Source organism: Aethalodelphis obliquidens, unplaced genomic scaffold (genome assembly GCF_003676395.1).
Source record: "Aethalodelphis obliquidens isolate GAN/ISIS:26980383/991018 unplaced genomic scaffold, ASM367639v1 scaffold55, whole genome shotgun sequence".
Lineage (NCBI taxonomy): Eukaryota > Metazoa > Chordata > Mammalia > Artiodactyla > Delphinidae > Aethalodelphis > Aethalodelphis obliquidens.
The window spans coordinates 5,733,233-5,752,317 of NW_020837999.1; the positions used below are offsets into that span (position 1 = coordinate 5,733,233).

At 43.2% G+C, this 19,085-nt stretch overlaps 1 protein-coding gene and 1 long non-coding RNA gene across 2 annotated transcripts in view; one reads left to right on the forward strand and one right to left on the reverse strand.

Annotated features, from left to right (window-relative positions):
• The window catches only part of LOC113609179 (uncharacterized), a 314,685-nt gene that overhangs the window by 206,395 nt on the left and 89,205 nt on the right, over positions 1–19,085 (reverse strand). The window lies entirely within an intron of this gene.
• The window catches only part of TNR (tenascin R), an 83,782-nt gene that overhangs the window by 52,156 nt on the left and 12,541 nt on the right, over positions 1–19,085 (forward strand). Inside the window, exon 17 of the mRNA XM_027086249.1 lies at positions 18,828–18,979. Within this exon, the coding sequence (XP_026942050.1) occupies positions 18,828–18,979 (152 nt within the window). The remainder of the gene's footprint in view (positions 1–18,827; positions 18,980–19,085) is intronic.

The window sequence follows — 19,085 nt, forward strand, 5'->3', positions numbered from 1 at the left end:
TCCTTCCTCTGCTGCCTGTAATCAGATTCACCTAGTAAAAGTCACAGGAGTAAAGCCCCAATATTAAAACTGGCTCTTCTCCACACACAAAGCACTTTTGCATTTCTATGGTCTCAACTCATCCTTATAACAACTGGTGAGAAGGGCCTTATTATCCCCATTTCATCTCAGATGATGAAACTCAGGTGCATGGAGATCAAATAACTTACACGGTAGTCAGTGGCTGGGTCAGAACTTGAACCAAGGTCTTCTCCTTCTAAATCCAGCATTCTTCCTGCCTTCCCTCATTTAAGTATCAGCAGAAGATACTGGAAATGCCCTTAAGGGATAAGGTTGTCCTAATGTGTATAACAGGAAATAAACTAACACCTGACCTTTGAGAGCTATCTGACAGGCACTGCTGTTCTAACTGCATTACGTGTACTATTTAATTCTCATGATAGCCTGTGAGGTATGTTCTAGTATCCTTATTTACAGATGAGGAAATTGGGCCACAGAGAGGTGAGGTAACTCACCTAAGATCCCATAGCTCTCAAGTAGGAGACCTGGGATTGACCCCCAGTTGTTCTGCCTCTGGGGTCTGTGCTGTTAACAACCCTTTGTAACACTTCCCACGGTACCTCTCTACAGTCTGTAATGTGGGACTGCCCAGTCCAGACCTTGAATTCTCTCCCCCTCCCATGTTTGGAGGGGGTTGGCTCTACACAGTGTGGGGCAAGTGTAGGCAAGTTCCTTATCCCTAGACACACTTCTGCCTGCCGTCTTAGAGCACCAGGGTGATTGGATTGCTGTCCACACCCCAGAGCCCATCTTCCCATCACCAGAGAGAAGTGACAGAAATTCCCCCATCCCTACCCAGGTGCCTCCCCGACTAGACCTGTTCTGAATAACAAAGCAGGACACTGGATCAAATACATGAAAACATCGCTAGTGATTCTTTAGGGTAGTGAGATTATGAATGAGTCCCCTTTTTCTTTCTGTTTTATACTTTTCAATATCTTGCAAAGTGTCAACAATGAGCACATTAATCAGAAAAATAATTTTTAATTAAAAAATAAAAATAAACCTTGCTCACACAACTAAGAAATGAATCCAAGATGGGTCCTCGACAAGTGGAATTTGGAGGACACTTGATCTCTTTTATGGGCTGAAGTCGGTTACGCTCACACTCCATGACCTTTCTAGGCGTATCTTATCTCAGAACCAAGGCATCACCCTCTTCTTGGTCAAGCTCTTCCCTGCACATTCACAGGTTAATTAAAGGGTCCTCTAGGCTTTCCTTTCCTAAGCCAACACTCTAAGACCCATGGATTGGAGCTTTTTCACTGAATTAAAATTTTCCTTCCCCTAAAACAAATACAGATGACAGAAACATAAACAGAGCCCCTGATCTGCATATTTATTAGGTCTAAACTAATCATTTCATTCCAAAAATGCATGGGTTTCAAGGCTTGCTCAGTGTAGTATGAGCTTTCAATTCCCATCCTGGTAACGCCACAGCTAGTGGTTGTGAGCAGGACGGCAATATGCCTGAGGTTTCTGCAGTATCTTGCAGCTGTGCCTTGCTCCAGGTCTGCCTGGGCTGTAAAATATGCCAGCTTCTGTGCCCACCGCTGGCCTCTCTTAGACGAAGCTGCCTCCAGCGGGTGTGCAATAGTTAGAATCCCAAATCCAGCTGGGGGCCCAGCAAGATCCAATAAACAGAGGGTTGACAATTCGTGGAAATTTGGGGAAGAGCCCAGGGGAGTGGCTTTGTTCGGAGGACAGCACAGGGGGACCATCAGGATGTATTTAGGTATTTCTTCGTTTGTTTGTACGAGACTTCAACTGACACTGGGCGACTGCAGCATGACCAATACCCCTCGGAAAGGAGAACACTGAAGAGCCCACTTGCCTGTACCCTCAATGTAAGTTACTGCCTGAGTTGCTCCAAGCAGTTTGGGGAATCAGTTGCTCCAAGCAGTTTGGGGAAGGACTTGCTACTACAACTACAGTGGTACATGGCAAAGATGGGTCCACGTTTAGAAGTTTTCACAGAGTTTTACTGCAAAGCTCAACTTTAAATCTCAATCACTGATGCATACCAAACCCTGCTGGCTTTGTCTTGGAAATTTATCAGAACCCCCTGAACTGACCAGTTACAGAATGAAAAGTTCACGGAGAGAAGCAATGCATGTGACATCACCTTGCACAAAGCCTGGCACACAGCAGACATAATTAACAGTGGTTGAGTGGAATAGTTAAATCCCAGCTGCGGAGCACAGAAGGGGTTTCTGGTTAAAGAAAGCTCTAGGAGGAGAGGATTCTCAGTATCCTTCAAAGGGAAGACACAGGCAAAAAGCTACTGCCTGCAGAGTACGATGCCCAGCGTCCCTCTGATTGCAGGCTCTTTCTGCCACCCCACATGCAAATTTCCCTGAATAAATTACACAAAGCCTACAGAGTCATTTGCGTGTCAATATTAATGAGTCCTCATTGCCTGTGCCACGCCCTCCCCCTTTTCTACCCCCATCCTCCAATTGCCCCACCAAAAAAGCAAATTTTATTAAAGAAGAAGAGAGTACAAGGGTACCAGCTTCCTAAGTATGGGGGTGGAGATGTCCTCAAGAAGAGGATTGGGGTTTACTTGATAGGTGGCATGAGCTAGACTCCTTTACAAGGAGTCTGGGTAAAGAGAGGCCTCCAGCACCTGGGCGCCCAGGTGCTTCTCATCCCAGAACTCCCCTGTCTGCCCGTATATCTCCTGAGATGCCCTGAGAGTGGGCTTCCTCTGGGAAGAGAGGTTGGGGCAGCAGCGCCTCAGGTCTGATTCTGCTCTTCTCTGAACACCCCCAACACTCAGCACATCCCAAACCATCCTCTTCCTGCCCCTCCATCAGGACCAGCGCTTATTCCCTTCATACCTCTGAAGCCACATAGTGTACCCTGCAAGCTCCATCTGCAGGACCCTGTCACTTGCTTAAAAGAAAGAGAGAGAGAGAGAGAGAGAGGAAAAGAGAAAGAAACAAAAACAAAGAGCAGAGTATCTTCCCTTACTCGAAAGATTGGAGGCCTGCTGGCCTGAACCGCATGAATCACTCCTGCTGGGCAAGAGGGCTGAGGAACACCAGAGCATCCTATGTTATGGCAAACCAGGGCTGATGGATTTAGAGGCTAATTTCATTCTAATAACTGGCATCCTTTCTGACTTCACTGACAGTACCTGAGCTTTCCACTCATCAGCATCCTATTCTTAGGACAGGCTGATCTCAGCTGATCTTTCTAAGCATTTTTTATGTTGTGTCTTAGGGAACAAAAGAGCTTAAAGCTGGACCCCAAAGTGGCCTCCATCCATTGACAAGCCCTCATCTTGTCCTGGGTGGGCCAAGTAAAGAGACTCATTTCAAGTAGATGCCTACTTAAGGGTCTAGAAAAAAGTTGAGATGTTACAAAAAATAAAATAAAAATAAAAGAGAGAGCGACAAAAGGGAAGAACTGGCTCCCACAAAACCTCAAAAAACTCCTTTGATCAAGATGTCTCCTCTTGTTGCATTCCTGCCATATAACATAAGCCCATTTCATTTTTTCCATCATGTTAATAGCTTCCTGTCCTCTTGTCTCTGGTGTTTGCACAAGACTCTGGGGGGAATTAAATACAAGTAGTATGGAAGAGGAAAAAAAATATGGACACATTATTTATAATTTACTGTTGCCTGAAATTTCATTCAAGGTCTACTTGTCTTTTAGAAACATGAATATAAATGAGGAAACAAATATTCCCCACAGAGCAACAGGGACTTTGTGAAATGATCTTCTGAGAAGCCAATTTCATTGTCTATTTTAATACTATAAGAAGCAAACAAGGCGCTCGCTAAAGCTTGTCCTCCGAGACAGCGAACACAATAAAACTGGTTGTCTTGACCTTGAGGTCAAGCGAAGACAATCATTTTCGGAAGCCCCCAGAGATGGGTAATGAGAAGTTTTCTTTATTGCCTGTGCTTCCGTCCCTGCTCTTCCAAAGTCAGGCTGAGCTGCTCTCTGGGGCTTTTAAGGAAAACTCCGGGAGTGTACTCTAACACAAGCTTCAGTTTTTGAGGTTGTGAAAATTAAGGAAAATGGGCAAACCCTAGGTTCTGGAACAATAGGTGGTGGACCATGCAAGTCCACATAGTTATCAGTGGGCAAGGAAAGCCTGATGACCACTGTTCATTGCAATCTACTCCTATATATGCCACACTTCTCCGCACCAGAGTAGGGAACTGAAGGGGCTTCTCTCCGCTCCACTACTTAGAAATGGCTCTGAGTAGAGCTGAGTAAACAGCTCTGAGTAAACTTCACTGAGACAAGCAAACCCCTAAAAGGAGAGGCCCACCTTCTCCTTTGTCCATCAGGGTTCCTGTGCTAGATAAGTATTAGCTATTATTATTTGAACTTTTGAAGTCTTTCTTAAAAAAATCTTTCCCTTGCCTGTAGGACACAAACATATTTCTCTATATAACCTTCTATTAACTTACTGGATTTATTTGTATATCTAGTCTATTTTGTACACAGTATTAAGTAGGGATACAGTGAGCCAATTTCCCCAGCATCTTCTACTGAATAGTCCATCTATTCTCCACTGATTTGTGGTGCTGTATTGTATATTAAATTCCCATATATACATGGCTCTGTCTCTGAACTCTGAACTCCTATTCTGTTCCATGCTCTATTTATCTGTTCTTTTGCCAACACTACATTGTGCTTTTTTTAGCCTCCCCCAACGTTTAATGTTTTTGACATCATATTCTACATCTTTTTGTTCTGTGTATCCCTTAACTACTTATTGTGAATATAGGTGTTTTTACTACTTTTGTCTTTTAAACTTCCTACTAGCTTTATAAGTGGTTGATCTACTACCTTTACTGTATGTTTGCCTTTACCAGTGAGATTTTTCCTTTCGTAATTTTCATGTTTCTAATAATGGTCTTTTCCTTTCCACTTAAAGAAGTCTCTTAACATGTCCTGTAATGCCAGTTTAGTTGTGCTGAGCTCTTTTAGCTTTTGTTTGTCCATAAAATTCTTGATCTCTCCTTCAAATCAGTAAGATAGGCCTGCTGGGTAGACTATGGTTTTGTAGGTTCTTTCCTTTTATCACTTTGAATATATCATGCTACACCCTCTGGCCTGAAAAGCTTCTCCTGAAAAGTCAGCTGAAAGTCTCATGGGAGTCCCCTTGTATGAAACTAGTTGCTTTTCACTTGCTGCTTTTAAAATTCTTTCTCTTTAATTTTTGCCATTTGAATTATAAAGTGTCCTGATGTGGACCTTTGGGCTCATCTTGTTTGGGACCCTGTCCTTCCTGAACTTGGATGTCTCTTTCCTTTCCCAGGTTAGGAAAGTTTTCAGCTATTATTTCTTCAAATAAATTCTTTGCCCTCTTTTCTCTCTCTTCTCCTTCTGGGACCCCAATAACGTGAATGTTAGTACACTTAATGTCATTCCAGAGGTCTCTTAAACTATCCTCATTTTCTTAAGTTACTTTTCTTTTTTCTGTTCAGCTCGGGCAATTTCCACTACTCTGTCTTCCAGTTCTCTGATCTGTTCCTCTGTATCGTCTAATCCACTGTTGATTTCTTTTAGTTTTTGTGTTTTTTTAAATTCAGTTATTGTATTCTTTGGTTCTGTTTGGGTCTTCTTTATATTTTCTAACTCTTTGTCAAACTCCTCACTATATTCATTCATTCTTCTCCTGAGTTCAACCATCTTTATGATTGTTACCTTGACGTCTACTGGGTAGACTGCTTATCTCCACTTTGTTTAGTTCTTTTGAGGTTTTGTCTTGTTCTTTCATTGGAACATATTCCTATGTCTTCTCATTTTGCCTCATTCTCTATTTTTATTTCTACACATTAAGTAGGTCAGTTATATTTCCCCATCTCGGATTGGTAGCCTTATGTAGGAGACGTCCTATGGGGCCCAGCAGCACACTGCTCTCTGGTCACCAGAGCTATATACTCTAGAAGTTCCCCCTACGTGGGCTGTGTGGGCCCTTCTGTTGTGGCAGGGCTGACTATTGTGGGTGTGCTCGTAGGTGGGACTGGCCTCTGGCCTGGTTGGCTGCCTGGCCCTGACCCATGTGGCGGTTGCTGGCCCATGGTGGACAGGGCCAGGTTCTGACGAGGCTAGCTGTGTAGTCCAGGGGATCCAAGGCTAGTGCCAGACCACTGGTGGGCAGGTAAGCCCCTGGTGCTAATAGGCTAGAAGGAGGATCCCAAAGTGGCACTTGCCAGCACCAGTGTCCTTGCTGTAGGACAAGCTCCCCAAAATGCCTGCCACCAACATCTATGTCCCCAGGGGGCATCCCAGTTGCCTCCTGCCTCTTTGGGAGGCTGTCCAAGAAAAGCAAGTGGGTCTGATCCAGACTTCATTCAAATTCCTGCCTCTGCACTGGGACTCACTTGCCACTATCTCCCCCCCATCGCAGACCCTGGCCTCAACTAGGGTGGTCAGGAAAGGCCTCTCTTTGAGCTGAGACATTTCAGCCAGGAGTTGCAAGATGAGAGTGAATCACACAAGAAAAGCATTCCAAGCCTAGAGAAGAGTAATTACTACAACTCGAGGGAGGAATAACTTTGCCATGTTCAACAGATTAAAAGAAAGCCAGGAAACTGGTTCAATATGGCGGAGTAGAAGGACGTGCTCTCAGTCCCTCTTGCGAGAGCAGTGAAATCACAACTAACTGCTGAACAATCATCTACAGGAAGACACTGGAACTCACCACAAAAGATACCCCACATCCAAAGACAAAGGAGAAGCCACAATGAGATGGTAGGAGGGGTGCAATCACAATAAAATCAAATCCCATAACTGCTGGGTGGGTGACTCACAAACTGGAGGACAATTTTACCACAGAAGTCCACCCACTGGATTGAAGGTTCTGAGCCCCACGTCAGGCTTCCCAATCTTGGGTTCTGGCAATGGGAGGAGGAATTCCCAGAGAACCAGACTTTGAAGGCTAGCAGGATTTGCTTGCATGACTTAGACTGGACCAGGGGAAACAAAGACTCCACTCCTGGAGGGCACACTCAAAGTACTGTGCACATCAGGACCAAGGGGGAAGGAGCAGTGACCCCATAGGAGACTGAACCATATCTACCAGCTAGTGTTGGAGGGTCTCCTGCAGAAGCAGGGGGTGGCTGTGGCTCACCACAGGGACAAGGACACTGGCAGCAGAAGCTCTGGGAAGAACTCCTTGGCATGAGCCCTCCTGGAGTCCGCCATTAGTCCCTCCAAAGAGCCTGTAGCTTCCAGTGCTGGGTCGCCTCAGGCCAAACAACCAACAGGGAGGGAACTCAGCCCCATCCATCAGCAGACAAGTAGATTAAAGTTTTACTGAGCTCTGCCCACCAGAGCAACACCCAGCTCTACCCACCACCAGTCCCTCCCATCAGGAAGCTTGCATAAGCCTCTTAAATAGCCTCATCCACCAGAGGGCAGACAGCAGAAGCAAGAAGAACTACAATCCTGCAGTCTGTGGAACGAAAACCACATTCACAGAAAGATAGACAAAATGAAAAGGCAGAGGACGATGTACTAGAGGAAGGAGCAAGATAAAACCCCAGAAAAAAAGAACTAAATGAAGTGGAGGTAGGCAGCCTTCCAGAAAATGAATTCAGAATAAAGATAGTGAAGATGATCCAGGACATCGGCAAAAGAATGGAGGCAAAGATCGAGAAGATGCAAGAAATGTTTAACAAAGACCTAGAAGAATTAAAGAAGAAACACCTAGAAGAATTAAACAACAAACAGACAGAGATGAACAATACAATAAATTAAATGAAAAATACACTAGAAGGAATCAATAGCAGAATAACTGAGGCAGAAGAACAGATAAATGACCTAGAAGACAGACTGATGGAATTCACTGCAGCAGAACAAAATAAAGAAAACAGAATGAAAAGAAGTGAAGACAGCATAAGAGACCTCTGGGACAACATTAAACGCACCAACATTCGCATTACAGGTGTCCCAGAAGGAGAAGAGAGAGGGAAAGGACCCAAGAAAATATTTGAAGAGATTATAGTTGAAAACTTCCCTAACATGGGAAAGGAAATAGCCACCCAAGTCCAGGAAGCACAGAGTCCCAGGTGGGATAAACCCAAGGAGAAACATGCCGAGACACATAGTAATCAAATTGAACAAAATTAAAGACAAAGAAAAATTATTAAAAGCAACAAGGGAAAAACGACAAATAACATACAAAAGAACTCCCATAATGTTGACAGCTGATTTCTCAGCAGAAACTCTCCAAGACAGAAGGGAGTGGCACAGTATATTTAAAGTGATGAAAGGGAAGAAGCTACAATCAAAATTACTCTACCTGGCAAGGATCTCATTCAGATTTGATGGAGAAATCAAAAGCTTTACAGACAAGCAAAAGCTAAGACAATTCAGCACCACCAAACCAGCTCTATGACAAATGCTAAAGGAACTTCTCTAAGTGGGAAACACAAGAGAAGAAAAGGACCTACAAAAACAAACCCAAAACAATTAAGAAAATGGTAATAGGAACATACATATTGATAATTACCTTAAATGTGAATGCATTAAATGCTCCAACCAAATGACACAATAGATCAGATAGATTTAATTGATATTTATAGGACATTCCATCCAAAAACAGCAGATTACACTTTCGTCTCAAGTGCACATGGAACATTCTCCAGGATAGATCACATATTGGATCACAAATCAAGCCTTGGTAAAATTAAGAAATTTGAAATCATATCAAGGATCTTTTCCAACCACAATGCTATGAGATTAGAAGTAAATTACAGGGAAAAATACGTAAAAAACACAAACATATGGAGGCTAAACAATACGTTACTAAATAACCAAGAGACCACTGAAGAAATCAAAGAGGAAATCAAAACATACCTAGAGACTAAGCCCGTGCACCACAACTACTGAGCCTGTGCTCTATGGCCTGTAAGCCACAACTACTGAGCTCGTGCGCCTAGAGCCCATGCTCCACCAGAAGAGAAGCCACGGCAATGAGAAGCTTGCGCACAGCAACAAAGACCCAACGCAGCCAAATGACAATGAAAACACAATGATCCAAAACCTATGGAATGCAGCAAAAGCAGTTCAAAGGGGAAGGTTATAGCAATACAATCCTACCTCAAGAAACACCTCAAATAAACCATCTAACCTTACACCTAAGAAACTAGGGAAAGAAGAACAAACAAAACCCAAAGTTAGTAGAAGGAAAGAAATCATAAAGATCAGAGCAGAAATAAATGAAATAGAAACAAAGAAAACAATAGTAAAGATCAATAAAACTAAAAGCTGGTTCTTTGAGAAGATAAACAAAATTGATAAACCTTTAGCCAGACTCATCAAGGAAAAGGAGAGGACTCAGATCAATAAAATTAGAAATGAAAAAGGAGAAGGTCCAACGGACACCACAGAAATACAAAACATCATAAGAGACTACTACAAGCAACTCTATGCCAATAAAATGGACACCTGGAAGAAATGGACAAATTCTTAGAAAGGTATAACCTTCCAAGACTGAACCAGGAAGAAATAGAAAATATGAACAGACCAATCACAAGTAATGAAATTGAAACTGTGATTAAAAATCTTCTAACATGGGCTTCCCTGGTGACCCAGTGGTTAAGAATCTGCCTGCCAATGCAGGGGACACGGGTTCAAACGCTGGTCTGGGAAGATCCCACATGCCGCGGAGCAACTAAGCCCGTGCACCACAACTACTGAGCCTGCGCTCTAGAGCCTGTGAGCCACAACTACTGAGCCTGTGCACCTAGAGCCCATGCTCCGCCACAAGAGAAGCCACGGCAATGAGAAGCCTGCACACAGCAACAAAGACCTAACGCAGCCAAAAACAAATAAAAATGAATAAATTAAAAAAAATCTTCGAACAAAGAAAAGTCCAGGACCAGATGGCTTCACAGGTGAATTCTATCAAACATTTAGAGAAGAGCTAACACCCATCCTTCTCAAACTCTTCCAAAAAAGTGCAGAGGAAGGAACACTCCTAAACTCATTCTACGAGGCCACCATCACCCTGATACCAAAACCAGACAGAGATACTACAAAAAAAGAAAATTACAAACCAATATGACTGATGAATATAGATTCAAAAATCCTCAACAAAATACTAGCAAACCAAATCCAAAAACACATTAAAAGGATCATAAACCATGATCAAGTGGGATTTATCCCAGGGATGCAAGCCTTCTTCAATATACACAAATCAATCAATGTGATACACCATATTAAAAACTGAAGAAAAAAAGCCATGTGATCATCTCCATAGATGCAGAAAAAACTTTTGACAAAATTCAACACTCATTTACGATAAAAACTCTCCAGAAAGTGGGCATAGAGGGAAGCTACCTCAACATAATAAAGGCCATATATGACAAACCCACAGCAAACATCATTCTCAAAGGTGAAAAACTGAAAGCATTTCCTCTAAGATCAGGAACAAGACAAGGATATCCACTCTAGCCACTGTTATTCAATATAGTTCTGGAAGTCCTAGCCATGGCAATCAGAGAAGAAAAAGAAATAAAAGGAATACAAATTGGAAAAGAAGAAATCAAACTATCACTGTTTGCAGATACATAGATAACCCTAAAGATGCCACCAGAAAACTACTAGAGCTAATCAATGAATTTGGTAAAGTTGCAGGATACAAAATTAATGCACAGAAATCTCTTGCATTCCTATACACTAACAATGAAAGATCAGAAAGAGAAACTAAGGAAACAATCCCACTCACCATTGTAACAAAAAGAATAAAACACCTAGGAATGAACCTACCTAAGGAGGTAAGAGACCTGTACTCAGAAGACTATGTCACTGATGAAAGAAATCAAAGATGTCACTAACAGATGGAGAGATATACCTTGTTCTTGGATTGGAAGAATCAATATTGTGAAAATGACTATATTACCCAAAGCAATCTACAGATTCAATGCAATCCCTATCAAATTACCAATGGCAATTTTTACAGAACTAGAACAAAAAATCTTAAAATTTGTATGGAGACACAAAAGACCCCGAATAGCCAAAGCAATCTTCAGGGAAAAAAACAGAGCTGAAGGAATCAGACTCCCTGGCTTCAAACTATACTACAAAGCTACAGTAATCAAGACAATATGGTACTGGCACAGAAACAGAAATACGGATCAATTATACAGGATAGAAAGCCCAGAGATAAACCCACACACCTATGGTCAACTAATCTATGACAAAGGAGGCAAGAATATACAATGGAGAAAAGACAGTCTCTTCAATAAGTGGTGCTGGGACAACTGGACAGCTACATGTAAAAGGATGAAATTAGAACACTCCCTAACACCATACACAAAAATAAACTCAAAATGGATTAGGGCTTCCCTGGTGGTGCAGTGGTTGAGAGTCCGCCTGCTGATGCAGGGGACACGGGTTCGTGCCCCGGTCCGGGAAGATCCCACATGCCGCGGAGTGGCTGGGCCCATGAGCCATGGCCGCTGAGCCTGCACGTCCGGAGCCTGTGCTCCGCAATGGGAGAAGCCACAACAGTGAGAGGCCCGCGTACCACAAAAAAAAAAAAAAAAAAAGGATTAAAGACCTAAATGTAAGCCCAGACATTATAAAACTCTTAGAGGAAAACATAGGAAGAACACTCTTTGACATAAATCACAGCAATATCTTTTTTGACCCACCTCCTAGAGTAATGGAAATAAAAACAAATGGAACTTAATGGAACAAAAGCTTTTGCACAGCAAAGGAAACTATAAAGAAGATGAAAAGACAACTCTCAGAATGGGAGAAAATATTTGCAAACAAATCAAGAGACAAAGGATTAATCTCCAAAATATACAAGCAGCTCATGCAGCTCAATATTAGAAAAACAAACAACCCAATCCAAAAATGGGCAGAAGACCTAAATAGACATTTCTCCAAGGAAGACATACAGATGGCCAAGAGGCACAAGAAAAGCTGCTCAACATCACTAATTATTAGAGAAATGCAGATCAAAACTACAATGAGGTATCACCTCACACCAGTTAGAATGGGCATCATCAGAAAATCTACAAACAACAAATGCTGGAGAGGGTGTGGAGAAAAGGGAACCCTCCTGCACTGTTGGTGGGAATATAAATTGATACAGTCACTATGGAGAACAGTATGGAGGTTCCTTAAAAAACTAAAAATACAATTACCATGTGACCCAGCAATCCCACTACTGGGCATATACCCAGAGAAAACCATAATTCCAAAAGACACATGCACCCCAAGGTTCATTGCAGCACTATGTACAATAGCCAGGTCATGGAAGCAACCTAAATGCCCATCGACAGACAGACAAATGGATAAAGAAGATGTGGTACACATATACAATGGAATATTACTCAGCCATAAAAAGGAACGAAATTGGGTCATTTGTAGTGGATGACCTAGAGACTGTCATACAGAGTGAAGTAAGTCAGAAAGAGAGAAAGAAATATCATATATTAACACATATATGTGGAATCTAGAAAAATGGTACAGATGAACTGGTTTGCAAGGCAGAAACAGAGACACAGTTGTAGAGAACAAACGTACGGACACCATGGGGGGAAAGCAGGGCAGGGGGTGGTGGCAGTGGGGTGGTGGCAGTGGTGGTGGGATGAACTGGGAGATTGGGATTGACATATATACACTAATATGTATAAAATAGATAACTAATAAGAACCTGCTGTATAAAAAAATAATAAAATAAAATTTTAAAAAATATTGGCAACATTACCAAAAAATAAATAAATAAAATAATTTTAAAAATAAAAGAAAAAAATAAAAGTGAGAAAGTGGGAGGAGTGCAAGGCAGAGTCAGAGCATGCAGGAAGTTACAGGATGTGTTCAGGACTTTAGTTTTTATTCTAATTGCAGGAAGCCATTGCCATCGGAGCTGTTGCACTGGAGAAGCTATTGGAGGGTTTTCAGCAAGTGAGAAAAAGGATGAGATAGTATCACATGTACATTATTGAAAGATTACTCTGGTTAAAATATGGAGAAAAGATGCAAGTGAGCCAGAATAGCAAGAAGAGACCAAGTAGGAGGCTTTACCATAACCCAACCCTCTCCTTGCCATAGTAAATCAAGAGACACAGAGACGGGCCACGCTGGAAGCTACCAGTCTGTGATCAATTAATCTGCCATGGAATTGGGTCTCCTGATATAAGTAAATCCAAGCAATAGTCAGGTAAATTCGAAGGAAAGATTTGGAAGCCTGTTGCATTTGTCCTTTGTGGGTAGAAGGCAGGTGGTCTGCCGTGCTTAAGACCTTCCTCAGCAACTCTGCTTAAGATAGAGACACTCAAGCTGTCTACTGCTCAGTTAATTCTATGTGTTCATTGACTCCTTAAAGACTCTTGTTACCTCTCTACCTTGATTCCCACTGCTACCTCCTGAATGGGGTCTTACCTCCACTCTCACCCTCATCTAATTTGTTCTCTACACTACAGTGAGAATGATCTTTCTAAAAACTTGAGCTTAAAGTCCATCAGGACTCTTCATACTGTTTCCTTCAGGAGAAGGTCCACCTCCTTAAATGGCATGATCCAGTCCCTCTTATCTCCCCAAAACTCTCCCTTATCCATCCAACCCAGCTCTTCCTCTTGTTGAGGAACTAAACCTGCAGTTTCCTATATAGGCCATGTTTTGCACAGACCTAGAACACCTCTCTTCCACCAATTTGTGGTTAACTTCTACATCAGTTCCTAAATTAAGAAGCACTTTCTGATTAGCATTTGCTAATCTCTGCCCCATACCAGGTTCCACCACTCACCCTACCCTCACCAGCCCGAGAATTCATTGCCTGCCCACTCCCATGTTTTGATCCCTCCCTATGTTTATCTCTTTTCCAGAGTACTTAGAACTTGGGGTTATATTGTTCTATTTCTTCCACCAGAGTGTCAGCAACCTGAAAGATGGAACTGTGTCTTTTTCTTCCTTGTATTCCAATCTGTTAGCCCAGTATTTAGACCCCCAGCAGACACTTCCTATATGTTTGTTGAATAAATACACAAAAGAATGAACAGGTAAATGAACTGGAAGATGCTGTGAAGGAGGCTAAGGTGTTAGGTTTGACAGCCCATGTGGACTAAACAGATAACTTTTCCCTGTCCACAGCCTCAGACTCACTCTCAAAACCCTGCTACCCACAAACCCACTTCTGTGAAAAAAATGTAAGTGTGGGTGGCCAGAGGTGGTCTCACCTGTGCTAGCGTGGAGCCGCACGCTTTTCTCTGCAGTTGCAGAGAGACTTGCTGAGGTTGTTTTCAGAGAGAAACACTGATATCATGGTTTCGGTCCTGATGCTAAGGCCATTAAGAGTGGGCAGTGGGCAGATACTTTCCAAAGCCATTAACTCTGACCACTTTAAAGACCACATTCAAGAACACAAAGCAAGTAAGGGACAGAAGGAGTCTCTCCCTTCACTCCCAGCTGGCTGGGGGCTCTCCATTTGCACTGTGTGTCATATAGCTCACTTCCCTCTACTCAGCATTCAGCCTCCGGATGCCCAACCCAAACCAATTTCTGAGCAATTCTTCCAGTGCGTGCCCCGGCCCTGTTGAGCTCCCAATTACATCTAGAGATGCTTAACCATGAGACATTTCAGTGTACCGATCACTTGGCATTGCTTTCCTGTTAACTTGGTAATCATCACAGCCTGCATTAAAAAAAAAAAAAAAAAAAAAAAAAAAGCAGGGGGGTGGGGGAAAAGAAGCCTCTTTGTCAGGCCAGACCCTAGTAATTGTATCAAAGGAGAAGGGAAGAAAAGCCTTCCAGTTTTTCTCTTCATCCTAAAATTTCTGCCTTGGGAAAAATTACTGGGATGATCTATGTTAAGATTAAAGGTGAGTTTTTGATGATATTAGATGGGATAACATCCAGAGAGCTAGGGATGCCTGAAAACTGCCCTATCTCTTAAAAATGTATGAAGCCACAGTATACACGCAATGAATAAAGCAGACTGGGAATCAGTGTATTCTTTATTATTAGCTAAGCCTGAGTCCAATAACCCCAGAGGAGAACCTAATGTTAAAAACTGGAACACAAGGCTTAAACTCAAGGATAGAGTCTCGTATCCCCTCTCACTCAATTTACATCTTGGGACCAGCCCACTCAAGACATGCTTACTGAGAAAGAGAGAGGGAAGGAAAGGGAGAGAGAAGGAAAAGGAGAAAGGGAAAGAAAATAAGGAAAGAGGGGAAGGAGGGGGAGAGACAGGCAGACAGACACTCGGTCTATTTATCCACCCTGCCATATGGATCTCAGCAGGGAAAACAGACCATCACACCCCTTGGGGCACAGTCTAGCTAACCAGCTCCACCTCTGCACTCACTGAGGAGAGGGAAACATACTGGAGAAAGAGTGGAGTTCAAGTCCAGCTGGTCTTCAGGCTCATCTGAAGAGCTCTGGTGAAACACTGATTCCTGACACTTACCCCCCAGCATTCTGATTCAGTAGATCTGCTGCAGAACCCAGGAACCTGTATTTTAATAGTCCCTGGCTTGGGAACAATTAGTGAGCCTACTTCCTCTCCTCAGGTGAAAAGGAATAATGATCATGGATTGGTGGTATGAGGTAAAACTTCTACAGTGTTAAGGGTCGGAGGCGGGTGGAGAAGCGTGGTTTCACGATAAATGTCGTCTCCAAGTTCCCAAGATGTGAATATTGCCGCTGCGGATATTCTGCATAAGAAAAATACTTTTTATCATCTTTCCATTAATGCCACAGACTAAATTATGATAAGTGGAATCTCTAAACCACCAGGTGGCCTTGCCATTTGTCAAAGGTAAGGCAAGCACACCCAGCAACTATGCATCAGTCCCACACATCTGGTGAGTGCCTCTGCCGACCAGTCCAACGTGAAGGCCCAGAATGAAGAAAACACGACCCCTTCTCTCCCAAGGTGCACTCTGAGACCTTCAGCCCATCAGAACTTTTTTTTTTTTTTTTTTTGCGGTACGCGGGCCTCTCACTGTTGTGGCCTCTCCCGTTGTGGAGCACAGGCTCCGGATGCGCAGGCTCAGCGGCCATGGCTCACGGGCCCTGCCGCTCCGCGGCATGTGGGATCTTCCCGGACCGGGGCATGAACCCGTGTCCCCTGCATCGGCAGGCGGACTCTCAACCACTGCGCCACCAGGGAAGCCCCCATCAGAACTTTTGACACTCCTTAGGTCACACTTTTTTCTTAAGTTGATTTTATTCCCGTTTTCTGACTTTATAAAAATGGATCCCTTTTTAAAAAAAATTTTTTTTATTGAGGTACAGTTGCTTTACAATGTTGTTAGTTTCTGCTGTACAGTGAAGTGAATCAGCTATGTGTGTACATATATCCCCTCCCTCTTGGACCTCCCACCCTCCCCCATCCCACCCATCTCGGTCACCACGGAGCACAGAGCTGAGCTCCCTGCGCTATACAGCAGGTTCCCACTGGCTACCTATTTTACACATGGCATATGACCACCCTTCAGATATTTAAAAACTTCTCTCCTCCAGAGCAAACCATCTCATTTTCCTATATTTGGTTTTGGTAGTTCTACCTTTAAAGCAACTAATATGTTTGAGCCTTTAGAAAGTATCTGTAATAGAAAAATTAAATAATTGATCTTATTAATGTGAAGAAGCCTGTATAAGATTATTTATTTGTCTGTTCTAAAGTTTCATTTGGTTTTGTATGTGTATTTGGATGAGGTTGTCGTTTTGAGGTTTGGGAGAAGCTGTTCTGTGGAGGACATGTTGGATATTGGGAAGAAATTTGGGGTTCTGGCCCCTTTATGGCGCTGAGTTGATTCAGGAGAAAGGGCTATTAGCGCATAAGGTAGGAGTGAGCTGAAGACCAAGCATGTTTTGTATTGATCTAAAATGAGACACTCAGGCAGTGAGAAAAGAGGGGAGAAAGGAAGACAGACAGGATGGTTGCTCCAAAGATCCGCTAGAGAATGGCCTGGAAGCCAGGAAATAATCACTGTGCTCCCAAAGCAACAGGGAGAGAGAAGGCACTCACCCACACCTACCCCTGAAACGTAATTGGACCCTCTAGGAACAGGTGGGATCAGGAACTCTACCGAGATCTAGGACAGGCTGGAGATGAAAGTTGAGAGCTTTTCTGCAGCTATGAAGGAAATAGATTTTGAGAGGGTTAAGATATTTAATGTGAACATAGAACTTTTTGAGGTAACTTTAACCTCTGGGGCTTTATATGCTTATAAGATAAATATAGATTTTAGTTAATCATTTGCCATCTGGACAGATATAGATCCACTAAACTGAATCATATGTTATATTCCGTTTTAGTAAAGTTCAAGGAGCACTTGACTCGGGGTCTGAAAACTTGAGTTCAAGTGAATAGAGGAAGTCATGCGATCTTTCTGAGTACAGCTTCCTTCCCTGGAAAATAAGACTTCAATCTATAACAATCTGCCTTCCTCTGATGTTTCTTGCAAGAATTAAATGGAAATCAAAGCACACTTGGTAAAATACTAGTTCTATAGGAATATATTGTTATTCCCTGGTGTATGCCTGAAGCAGGCGGTGCCTTGTTCTAAACTACCTGAAATGCGAGTGACCCTTGACCATGGTGTGCAAGCAAGCTGGACCGTCCTTGTGCAAGAGGAGTTAACACATCTCCGAGAGGGGCCTTGCATAAAGTCTACCGAACCCCTACAACCTCCCCCTAACACAGGATGCTTCGGTGAGGTTGCTATGTTACCTCCCTTGTGTGGCATGATGCTGCCACTTGCTCTGGCCCACCGGCTGACTCTCCAAGGGCCCCCCCCCGCCCCCAGCTCTGTCACACCTGCAGTGCACTAGTTCTGCCACTAGGGGGCACTGTAGGTCCCGTGAAGTCCCTACCCCACCTCTCTTCCTAGCTCTGCTACCCTTCAAGGATGCAGAACCACATCAACTGCACCACACTTTCCATTGACCCAGAGATCATATATTTACAGAGCACCCAAACCACTTTTCCTCCTGTGCCAAGCTCTGCCTTTAACTTGCTCCATCAGCTCCTGCAGTCCAGCAGAGCTCCTCCCATGGGACCTCTGCTTTCTGGCTTGCCTGTTAAGCATTAAAATCTGCCCTGAAGCTAAACTCTTCAAGACACATGATTTAAGCTTTTCTTTCAGCTAATTAGATATTGTTCTACAAATAGGGCTGTTCTCTCTGAAAGATGAGCAGCAATTTATTTCCTCTGCCCTCTCCTTAAACTTAAACTGAACTGTAAAACATGGCCATTTGATTGTTTAGTGCAATCAGGAGATCATTTTGCAGGAGAAATAGATATCCATCTTCTTGATAATGCTAAGCTAAGCTTGTTTGGGCACTCCAGCGGACAGCTGTGCTTAATCCCCCTTGTTCTTTTGAAAGGTGGACTCTGCGGTGTTTTAATGTGCTCCATGCTTCTGTAATCATCGCCTAAGTAACCAATTACTAGGTACATTAACATACCTTCACCCTTGGTGGACGAATATTTTTATTATCCCCATCTTTCTGATAAAAAGATGATGCCAGGAAGTCAGGCTATTTGCCTAAGCTAAACAAGTAGGTGAATGGGGGAGCCACACAGTGAACACAGCTCTTTGGTCCTCAGATCCTGTAAAGCTGTATACTGTCTGATAAACCCAACATCAGTTGAAAAGAGGGAATGCAAGATGATGCAGGATTCATACACAGATTCAGTGAGGATTTCTTACAGTTCTTGATGAAGTACCGTGAGACCTTCTAAACTGTTCTCTGATCCAAGGGGCTCTTATGCATAGTGGGAGGAAGGACCCTTTCCGGAAATTGCCTCTTTTCTTGTGCAGGGGGCCGGGTCTTCCCTCATCCTCAAGACTGTGCCCAGCATTTGATGAACGGAGACACTCTGAGCGGGGTTTACACCATCTTCCTCAATGGAGAGCTAAGCCGGAAGTTACAGGTGTACTGCGATATGACGACCGACGGGGGTGGCTGGATTGTGAGTACCTGCATCTGTTCTTCCTGCCCACCAGCATCGTCGATGCTTCAGTCCACCTGGCTCAGCACCCATCCATCTACACTTCACCATCCTCTGGCCATCCTTT